This window comes from Aethalodelphis obliquidens, unplaced genomic scaffold (genome assembly GCF_003676395.1).
Source record: "Aethalodelphis obliquidens isolate GAN/ISIS:26980383/991018 unplaced genomic scaffold, ASM367639v1 scaffold34, whole genome shotgun sequence".
NCBI classification, from domain to species: Eukaryota; Metazoa; Chordata; class Mammalia; order Artiodactyla; family Delphinidae; genus Aethalodelphis; species Aethalodelphis obliquidens.
In genome coordinates, this window is record NW_020837978.1 from 2,070,258 (window position 1) to 2,081,224 (window position 10,967).

The window sequence follows — 10,967 nt, forward strand, 5'->3', positions numbered from 1 at the left end:
ATTAATTAAAAACATGAAAGTAGAAATCCTGTTTTCTTAAAATTACTAAATCTGGAAACACTTAGGAAACATTTAGTGAAAGAATAAAAATTGTTTGCAATAAAAATTAAGAGACCACGGGATTTGGACACATGCTTTTTTATTAGTATAGATATCTTAGACAACACTGCAGTTTCCAGAGGAGTCCCACGTTATTACACCAACAGTGTGAATTTCTGACAGAGGCAAGACTGAGCACCATAGTATACAAATAGAAGGACCATGCTTGACTGAGGACAACAGAAGTTCACTAAGGATGCACGACCTATTTCAGAAGTTCTCAGGCCTCCCCCTCGCTCTCCTCCTGGCCTCCGGCCACGTCCAGCCGCACACGGGGCTCAGGCCTCGTCCTCGCCCTCCTCCTCCTCAAACTCCCCCTGCTCGTCGGCCGTGGCGTCCTGGTACTGCTGGTACTCGGACACCAGGTCGTTCATGTTGCTCTCGGCCTCGGTGAACTCCATCTCGTCCATGCCCTCGCCCGTGTACCAGTGCAGGAAGGCCTTGCGGCGGAACATGGCCGTGAACTGCTCCGAGATGCGCTTGAACAGCTCCTGGATGGCCGTGCTGTTGCCGATGAAGGTGGCCGACATCTTGAGCCCGCGGGGCGGGATGTCGCACACGGCCGTCTTCACGTTGTTGGGGATCCACTCGACGAAGTAGCTGCTGTTCTTGTTCTGCACGTTGAGCATCTGCTCGTCCACCTCCTTCATGGACATGCGGCCCCGGAAGATGGCGGCCACGGTCAGGTAGCGGCCGTGGCGCGGGTCGCAGGCGGCCATCATGTTCTTGGAGTCGAACATCTGCTGCGTGAGCTCGGGCACCGTCAGTGCGCGGTACTGCTGGCTGCCCCGGCTGGTCAGCGGCGCGAAGCCGGGCATGAAGAAGTGCAGGCGCGGGAAGGGCACCATGTTCACGGCCAGCTTGCGCAGGTCGGCGTTGAGCTGGCCCGGGAAGCGCAGGCACGTGGTGACCCCGCTCATGGTGGCCGACACCAGGTGGTTGAGGTCCCCGTAGGTGGGCGTGGTCAGCTTCAGGGTGCGGAAGCAGATGTCGTACAGCGCCTCGTTGTCAATGGAGTAGGTCTCGTCCGTGTTCTCCACCAGCTGGTGCACGGACAGCGTGGCGTTGTAGGGCTCCACCACCGTGTCCGACACCTTGGGCGAGGGCATCACGCTGAAGGTGTTCATGATGCGGTCGGGGTACTCCTCGCGGATCTTGCTGATGAGGAGGGTGCCCATCCCGGACCCGGTGCCGCCCCCCAGCGAGTGGGTCAGCTGGAAGCCCTGCAGACAGTCACAGCTTTCTGACTCCTTCCGGACCACGTCCAGGACCGAGTCCACCAGCTCCGCGCCCTCCGTGTAGTGGCCCTTGGCCCAGTTGTTGCCGGCACCGCTCTGGCCTGCCGGAGGGAAAGGAGAATATCAGACAAGAAAACTAGCAAGGAATTCCAGATTCTGTCATTTTGACTCTGCACTAGATTTAGAGATGACAGATTCTTCTCTTTTAGAAACCCTTCCTACCTACAAACAATTTTTCTATACCAGTGACCCTCAAAAACACTGGAGATCTAATAAAGCAAAAAGGTTAGTTCATATGAGGCAGTTAATTAAGAAGATGGTTTAACAAAACCCAATTGGTTTAAAATTAAGAACAAAGAACCTTATGTAAATACTTAAATCAGCTACAAGGAACAGGCAGGGTGGAGGCACACGTGATCAGAAGAGGCCACTCCAAGCAGCTGTCTCAGCCGCTCCTAACCTGTGCCTTTGGCCTTCGCTCCAGGAAATGCTTGCCTGTTGTCACTGGTCCTCTGAGATGACCAGTCACCTGGGAGCTGCTGTTGGAAGCTTCCCTTCGCTCTTTATTCTCTGCCCTCCCCAGGCTGCTCTGCCGTGGGACGGACCCTCTGCAGGCGGACCCCGTCCTTTGAGCTGTGCGGAGAGGGACCAGAGGAGCGACAGCCCGTGGACCGGGGGCAGTTAGGCCAGGACTCAGGGCCTCTGTGGACACGCAGCCTCCAGCGGGGCACTCAGCAGTGAGCTGTGACCTCCACGGGATTCAGAAGGAAGTGGGCCTCCCGAGCCGGTGCCCGGGGACCACGCTACATACCGAACACGAAGTTGTCGGGCCTGAAGATCTGGCCGAAGGGTCCAGACCTGACCGAGTCCATGGTGCCCGGCTCCAGATCCACCAGGATGGCCCGAGGCACATATTTGTTACCTGCGGGGACAGAGCAGGACTCAGAGCTGCGGTAGGCAAAGGAATCACAGACAGCGCCCTGCTCTCTGGGCCTCTTACGGCAGAATTCAGCAGGGAACATTCCAGATGAGACAAAAGTAGGAGATTAGAGGCGGTTTCTGCTCTACAAAGGGAGATAATGGCCTGCCTCGTCATGACAAACATGCAGGAGACTTCAGGAGCTCTGAAGTGTGTTTTTGAGCAGTTAAAAATGCATGCAGGAAGCCTTTCTTTGTCATTTGCATGTTCCTAATACATTGCGTCTGCCGCAGAACAGAAAGCAAGGTGAGGGGGCAGGAAAGCTTCCAATAATCACCGGCAGCTTCATTGTAGTACACGTTGATTCTCTCCAGCTGCAGGTCACTGTCTCCATGGTAACTGCCCGTGGGGTCGATCCCATGCTCATCGCTGATGACCTCCCAAAACTGGAAATAAAGAAAACCGCTTGGCGGCCTGGCATCCAAAGTATCAGTAAAAATGGCTCCCTTCTCCCTCTCCTGTCCTTGGAACGGCGGCGTTGTGGTCAGACAGTCGAGGAGACCCAGACAGACCAATAGCTGCCTGCCCTGATCCTCCAGCAGCTGCTGCTGAGGGGCTCAGGAATCCGCCGCGCATCAGCCATATGATGGCGACAGGCTGAAAAGCTGGGAGGAGCCCTGAAGGAGGAGAGTGGCCACAGCCGCGGGGGCTGTCACCCCCGGCAGGGCTGAGTGTCAGCACCCCAGCTGATGGACGGGTCCTGGCAGGACCCACACAGGTGGACCCCGCCCTGCGGCTGCCGGCAGGGATCCGTGTTTCCTGGCACAAACCCGACCCAGCTCTCCAAGCGGCTTAGTGTTAGGCGCTGACATCTTACTGCCCTCCGGCCACTGACTGCAGCAGCGGAATGGTGGGGTAGCGCGGGCAGGAGCCCAGGAGCATGCGGGGGGCAGTGGCTGGAGCTGGCCACGGTGCGGGCGCAGGCTGCAGGCTGCATTGTGAATTTGCAGCAGGAAAGGGGGGGGGGGGGCTGGGGGGGCAATATGGCGGTTCTGAAAGAGACCACGTCCTCGTGCAGGCGCCCGCCCACACCCATGCACCATGCCCGTGGCGCCTCGCCCACTGCGGGCGACAGTCACAGCCCAGGACGGCCACCTGCCGCCGCGCAGGCGGGAATCAGACTCCGACGTTATACGTCATTCTGTCTAGCTGGTGCTCGCATTAAGGGATCTAACATCCCTGTCTTTCGGACCCACGAGAAGTCTCCATAACATCTGTCACCCAATGACACTGCATTTTTTCATTCAAACTACAGACAAAATATACAAATTAAATTCCATATGAGGCCACTGGATTATCACGACCAAAGGCCCTATCCAAATCTCAGAGGCTAGTCAACCAGGGAAATACCAACCGCGTCCCTCAGAAGGGCCGGGTCCGAGGAAATTTCAAAGGGGCCTTGATTAATCACACACAGCTGCGTCGCCGCGCGCACCGCGGCAGGTTCTGTGGTTCCTGGGCCCCGCCCCGAGCCCGCGCCGAGAACGCGCCACCCGGGGCGGCGGCCCCCTCCCGGGCCCTGGCGCGCACCCTGGGGACCTGCCACCCCCCTCCCGCCCCTCGCGCGCACCCGGGGCCCCGCCACCCTTCCCCGACCCCTCCTCGGTCTTCACCCTGCGGACCCGTCGCCCCCTCCCGGGCCCTGGCGCGCACCCTGCGGATCCGCCGCCCCTTCCCCGGCCCCTCCCGGGCCCTGGCGCACACCCTGGGGACCCGCCCCCCCTCCCCCTCCCCCCCCCCGGCCTTCACCCTGGGGACCCGCCACCCCTTCCCGACCCCTCCTAGGTCTTCACCCTGGGGACCCAACGCCCCCTGCCCGGCCCGCCCCGGCGCGCACCTTGGCGCCGATCTGGTTGCCGCACTGGCCCGCCTGGATGTGCACGATCTCGCGCATGGTGCCGGCTGCGGAGCGGGTGGAGGCGCGGGCCCTAGGCTAGGCTGTGCGCAGCGAAAGGCGGCGGACACGGGCGCAGAAACCTGCCGCCGCCCCTCCGGCCGCGCCTTTTATAGCGGATGCCCCGCCCCCGCTCGGTGACGTCAGCGGGCGGGGCGCGGGGGCGGCGCGGAGGGGCGAGGGGACTGCGGCACCGCGAGGGGGAGCCGGGGCGCGGCGCGAGGTTCCGGCCGGGGTGGGCTGCGCGGGGTGCCCGTGGTGGGCAGCCCAGCCTTTCCCGTAGGGTTTGCGGCGTCCCTAGGCTCCCTGCCTCCCGGGCAGGGTCCCGGGCCCGCGGCCTCGATCTCCTCCTTTTCGGGGTGGGAATGGCGGCGGGTGCAACCGCGGGGAGGGGGTGCGGGGCGGGGAGGATGGGGGTCCCGGTGCGGGCCGAGAATGGCTGTCTTCGGGGGGCCAGGGATGGCGGGGTGGGCGCCCTCCGCCTCTGCCCACGTGTGGAAGGCGGTCGGTGGGGGAGGGGCCTGGAGAAGTGCCTTGGCGCCTGGGCCTGTCTCGCGTGTGCTTTGGGTCCTGGGTCCTCGCACAGGCCGCTTGCATGTGCAGAATATCGCGTGCGCGCCTGGGTGTCCCAGCGAGCATGGCATCCCGGCGTCAGCCCGAGCACGTGCCTTCCACGCGTTATGTCCCCTCGTGCCCACAGCCACCGTATGGGGCTCGACCTCCAGCTCCAGGCCACCAGCCGCATGTGGCCACTCAACACCTGAACCCTGGGAGTCTGAACTGGGGTGTGCTTTCGTGTAAAATACTCATGCGGTTTCATGGACTCACGAAGTTTAAAGAATGTAAAATATTCCATTACTAATTTTTATATTGATTACTTATCAAAAGAATATCTTGGATATATTTTTGAAATTAATTTCACTTGCTTCTGTTAAATTTTTTAAATGACTGCCAGACGCACAGTGACGACTAGAAAATTTTAAATTACCTACGTGGCTCACATTCTATTTCTGCTGTTCTAGAGTAAACATTATTACCATCCCAAGTTCACGGCTTGGAAAAGGAGGCTCAAAGAGTTGACCAGCCACCAGCCACAAAGCCTGTAAGTGAAGGCATCTAGCTTCCTTCTACGAAGAGAAAGCCCAGGTGAGTTTCAAAGGCTTAGTCAGGGTGAGGTAAGGTCCAACCGTAATTATCCCTACGAACCATCCTGAACGGGTGGCCAGGGAGTGGAGACCAGGGACTGCTTCCTTCTCTTTCTCTCTGAGACCAGTTTCTCCAGCTATAAAATGATAATTATAGGTGCCCTGCAGCCAGCTTTGTGAGTAGGAAACGAGAAGCTCTGTATGAAAGCGGGTCAAGTTTATGGAGCAAAAATGCCCGCATAAAACCCAAGGTGATCCTGTCCTTATACATATTAAGCCCATTTGTCATGTTACTGGTGGGCAAAGTCACAGCTTCATCACCCCTGCTTCGGGAAGCCAGTCCTCGGAGTCCCTCTGCGGGCAGGCAGGTGCCTGGTTCCCCCTCCTGGGATGGGGGTGTATCTCTTAGGCTCCCTCCTCCTCTCTCCCTCCCGGTGCTGCTGGGCTCCCCTCGCTCAGCCCATCCCACTGATGCTGTACCCCCATGCCTAGGGCTTGGCTCGACCTTCTCACCACCGCTACCCCCAGCTTCCGCTCCCTGGGCTCTTCACGACCAGCTGGAGCCTTCCAGAACCTCTCCAGAGAACAGCTCTGCTCCAGGTAACTTCTGTGATTACACAGTTCCACGAAGATTTTCTAGAGATTACTGTGTCTTGGCCTTCATTGTTTCATTCAAGGTGGGGATTTGGGGCCGAGTAGAAGCAGAAGATGAGACCTGGAAGGGATGGTACTGGGGACAAGGGGACCTTAACAGGTGGGCATCTCTCTACGCGTGGAGGGTGTCCACTTTTCTGTGTCCTGGTCGGGTCGTTTTGTTACGTTGTGAAGATGAGAGACGCTTACTCGCTGAATGCTCAGTTCACAAATATTAAGTGACAGCATTGATTCCAGCAGGCCGGGGCCTCTGGGGATCCCTGGCAGCAAAGGCTGCCTCACTGCCACCCAGTGTGCACCCGGCCTGCTTCCTCCCCGGCACCCGCCCCATGTCTGTTCCTGTATAATCAGAGAAGCACGCGGGCAGAGTTGGAAATAGCGCTTGCCCGACCTAAGGTGACACACCCGAGGACTCTGAGCTGCCCTCCTCTGCCATATGCGTGACCCAAACGCCACCACATGGGCACACGGCACCTGTGCAGACAACAGCAGGAAACGGGGCCCACGGAACCTCTGTTCCCTGGCTTAGGCTTTGACGAGGTCTGGGGCGAAGGGGGTTGTTGCTGGCTTCTCTGTGTGTCTAAAAGGAACAGCTCTTCTGGCTGTCGGGCAGGGTGATGGGGGAGGTGAGTCAGTGTCTGCCTACCGTGGGCCATTTCCTGCTTTGGGCCTGATGTCATCGACTGCGTCTGGGCCACTCCCACCCCTAAGGGACTTTGGGGTGACGATGACAAAATTCAGACTGGAGGGGGAAGGTGTGAGTTCCCTGTGGAAGGCTAGGCCTGTGTCTTACTAAAGGGCTCTGCCTGCCCTTCCCCCTCTCCTGCCTCCCGCTGAGAGCCTCTTAGTGAAAGTACCCTCTGAATGCCTGGCACCGTGATGGTGGTAATTACCGTTGCTTGATGCGTTGCTAAGTGACTGATGGGATCTAGTTGAAATATATTAGCTGGGGTCCTGAAATTTTGAGAACATCAGCTTCCTCTGTAGAATAATGAAAACCCAAGAACCATCTTAGCAATAAAATTGTATCCATTATCCTGGAACGGTCACATCCTATTTGTTTGTGCCCTCGGAGAAGGCCCGAGGGATGAGGCACCTCGATCCCTCTTTCCCCTGAAACGTCTGAAACAGCCTCGCTGCTCCCGTGACTGCGCACATTTCCAGGTTTTCAGTAAAAGCATCTCTTGATGAAGATGGAGGAATTTTGCTGGAAGCATTTGAGGTGCTTCCTTTTTATAAAGACTGTCTAAAGCACCAACAGTCTGAACTCCAGTTTAATTTACTTTAAAGATGTCAGCGCCACCAGTTTATACATTTTTGCCCCAGACAGTAATAATTTAGAGTAAATATATGTAATGTTTCTCAGCTATCTTCTGGAATGTTTCATGTCCCAGTATGGATTATTTTTACTAGAATTGTCAATCTGGACCTTTCATAATTGAAAAAAATGTATCGTACACTGTGTGTGTAATATACACGTATGTTGTATATATACATACATATTTTTATTGTGGTAAGAACGCATTTCATGTATACATATTTTCTGAATACAAAATTAGAAAATTTATAAAATACTAAAGAACACAAGTACGTCTTTCCACACTCCTCTAGATGTATTTTTTTCACTGTTCGCGTTTGATATTTTCCTTTTTTTCCCTTTCGTGGGTTATTTAGATATTTTTGTTTGTTCCTTTAAAACATGGTTTCAGTCATTTTTGCCTTGGACATTAAGAATGAAAGATACTGTTATTCTTATGTTATGACTTAAATGAGACATAATCTCACAAATTCTCAAATATGTGTAACCTTTTTCCAACCGCTACCATTTTCCCCGTAACCTAGAGAACCTGGACCGTACCAAATTCTCTGAGCAAACTCTGCTTCCCATGGCCAAGGCTTTTCACAGGACTGGAGTGAATTTCCCCTATTCAGCCCACCCCACATTCCCTGAGTGGTTAAGAGCACAGGCCCTGGATGGATGGAGTGGGTGCAAATCCTGACTCTGCCACTTATTAGCTGTGTGATCTAGGGCAAGTTACTTGACCTCTCTGTGCCTCTATTGCCTCATCTGTAAAGCGGAATAATAACAGTACCTGCTTCCTGGGGTTGTTTTGAGGACTGAATGAATTAATATGGGAAAGCACCTAGAAGACCCCCTGTCCGCACAAGTGAGGGGGTCCCGGAGACTGTATAGTGTTATAGCAATCTTAGCTATTGCAGTTGGCATCACTGTTTCCTTCCCTCCTTCCAGGGAGCTCTTCTCCATAAATCAGGGCTCAGCGCCAATGTCAGTCTCTCCACAATGTGCCCTCCTCTGTGCCTCGTAATACAGTGCACACACTTCCATGTTACAATCCTGGCCTCTAGTCCACGAGGCTGTGCACAGCAAGGAAAGGTGTTGTGGGAATGACGAGCTGCAGAGCTCCTAAGCGGGGAGCTGAGGATGTTCCTCCCCACCCCCAAACCCTGAGGGTCTGCAGGTCGATGGGCGTCCCCGAGCTGTGCAGGGCAGTTCTAAGCACAGGCACCCCGAGGGCAGGGCACAGACTGGACCAGCCCCTGCAGGAGGCATGAAACCTGAGAGAGCCTTTTCCCCCCACTTTCCAACTTTCTGGCTCCCTCGTCACTTGTCTTCTGAATGCAGGCTTTCTTCACACCAAAATCTGAGTTGCCAGAGACTTTTGGTGAGGCCAGCCGTGCTGATGGCCACGGGGCCAAGCTGGGCACGGACGGGGTGCTGGTCATTTTCTCGGAAGCTCCAGAGCCCAGGGTTTGCTCTGTTTCAAGGCAAACAGATTATGGAAAAGACTGACGTCGGTATTCCCCTCTCCGAGGTGAGAAAGCCAGTAAGCCCTGCAGAGCCTAATCATTCTGTCTTCTGCTGAAAGTGTGCAGGGCAGAGGTGAACAGCAAGTAGGCATTGGGTATCCAGCCAGGCTGCTGCGGTCCTGTTCCCTCCGTCACCACCCTCTGCTCTCCGGGGGCTCCCTGGCTCACCCATGCCCCATCCCAACTGCCAGGCTTTTCACCTGTAACACAAGACTCCCGGCCCACACCGTGCCCCCCACCACGTGGTCTGCACAGCTTTCTCTAGAATAGTCTTTGCAGAGGGGCGAGCAGCCACTTACCACCAAACTTGTAAAATCCGCCAGGGAAGATGCACTTGAAATATGCAGTGCCTTTTTTAACTATAAAATCATATTGAGGTACCTCTTAAGAGTGTTTATCGGACCTTCGAGCACTGAAGTTCTGGGAAAATACAGTCTCCGGGACCTCCTCACTTGTGCGGCCAGGAGTCTTCAGAGAAACCCCCAAATTGTTTTCCTGTTCACAGTTCCCTCCTTTGTTTGCCAACTAAGTCCCAGACATGCTTTATTTGACTGTGAAGAAATGCTACTTGTTTATCATCAGTTATTATCTATGCCTAGTTGTCATGTGGTACAAAACCAGTAACAAGCATCATTTCAACTACGGGGCGGATTAATTTTGTTACATTTATTATTGATTATACCAAATTTTGTTGAACACTCGTAGTCTGATGCTTTTGTAACTTGCTGCCAATATTTTCTTGTTTTTCTTAATTAGAAGAAGTATTTGTTAGGTCTACTCTTTTAATCTTATCAGCAAAGCCAGTTTTCCACTGGGTACCTGTAAGCATAGCCCGTGCTAGTTTTCAGGACCTGAGAAGATGGGGTGTGGAGGTGACAACTCCAAAATATGAAAAGAAAAACCTGCAATAGTTAAATTAATGTTTAATTAAATGAAACATAGCACATCAATTAGTCAAATGCAACTTAACTTTTATATCATAACATATAAGTTATAATAAAATAAAAACTTTACAAAACGGAAATTTAAATACTTTTGATATGGTATGGGTGGCGCCTCCAGGAGCAGGAGTATCTTAGATGCACACAGCCCTTAAACAACTGGATCATCCATCCTTCACAATTAGTATCATTGTCTGGATATAAAGGAATACTTTAAAATTTTTTGATAACTAGAAGAAAGATGGAGATTAAAGAAGATAGAGACGCATTATATAGGAAAGGGATGCCCTGAGAGAGCTCGAACAGAGCTGTGAAGAGGGAGGGTGAGAGGCACGTGCGTGCGCTTTGCCTGGGAGGAAACCAGACGTCTTGGACCAGTCATTTCCCCTCACTGGCCGGCAGGGGGCGCATGGCCGAGGACCGCTTGCTTGCTTCGGGTGAAGCGGGGAGAGATTTGGTGAATTACAGGATAGAGAAGCAATGTGCAGCCAGACACTTCTGTGTACTGGGCGTTGCACAGTCAAATTTTAGTTAACTCGTGGAGTACGTGTATACCGTGCAGATTCGCAGGTGACTTTTACAGTTGCATAGTTTTGTGGGGTTTTTTTTAACATCTTTATTGGAGTATCATTGCTTTACAATGGTGTGTTAGTTTCTGCTTTATAACAAAGTGAATCAGCTATACGTATACATATGTCCCCATATCCCCTCCCTCTTGTGTCTCCCTCCCATCCTCCCTATCCCACCCCTCTAGGTGGCCACAAAGCACCGAGCTGATCTCCTTGTGCTATGCGGCTGCTTCCCACTAGCCATCTGTTTTACATTTGGTAGTGTATATAAGTCCATGCCACTCTCTCACTTTGTCCCAGTGTATCCTTCCCCCTCCCCATGTCCTCAAGTCCATTCTCTACATCTGTGTCTTTATTCCTGTCCTGCCCCTAGGTTCTTCAGAACCTTTTTTTTTTTTTTAGATTCCATATATATGTGTTAGCATATGGTATTTGTTTTTCTCTTTTTGACTTACTTCACTCTGTATGACAGATTCTAGGTCCATCCACCTCACTACAAATAACTGAATTTCGTTCCTTTTTATGGCTGAGTAATATTCCACTGTATATATGTGCCACAGCTTCTTTATCCATTCATCTGTCGATGGACACTTAGGTTGCTTCCATGTCCTGGCTATTA

At 53.5% G+C, this 10,967-nt stretch overlaps 1 protein-coding gene and 1 long non-coding RNA gene across 2 annotated transcripts; one reads left to right on the plus strand and one right to left on the minus strand.

The window, feature by feature from the left end:
• Positions 1–122: 122 nt before the first annotated feature.
• Positions 123–4,285, minus strand: LOC113631677 (tubulin beta-2A chain). Its single transcript, XM_027128251.1, has 4 exons — positions 4,154–4,285; positions 2,594–2,702; positions 2,149–2,259; positions 123–1,438 (listed from the first exon to the last, which is right to left on the minus strand). The coding sequence occupies exons 1-4, from the start codon at positions 4,208–4,210 to the stop codon at positions 378–380; spliced, it is 1,338 nt and encodes a 445-aa protein (XP_026984052.1). The 5' UTR covers positions 4,211–4,285; the 3' UTR covers positions 123–377.
• Positions 4,286–4,397: 112 nt separating this feature from the next.
• LOC113631682 (uncharacterized) lies at positions 4,398–10,419 on the plus strand. Its single transcript, XR_003437495.1, has 3 exons — positions 4,398–4,569; positions 5,233–5,356; positions 5,848–10,419. It is a non-coding gene; the product is annotated as an uncharacterized LOC113631682 (long non-coding RNA).
• The last annotated feature ends 548 nt before the right edge of the window (positions 10,420–10,967 follow it).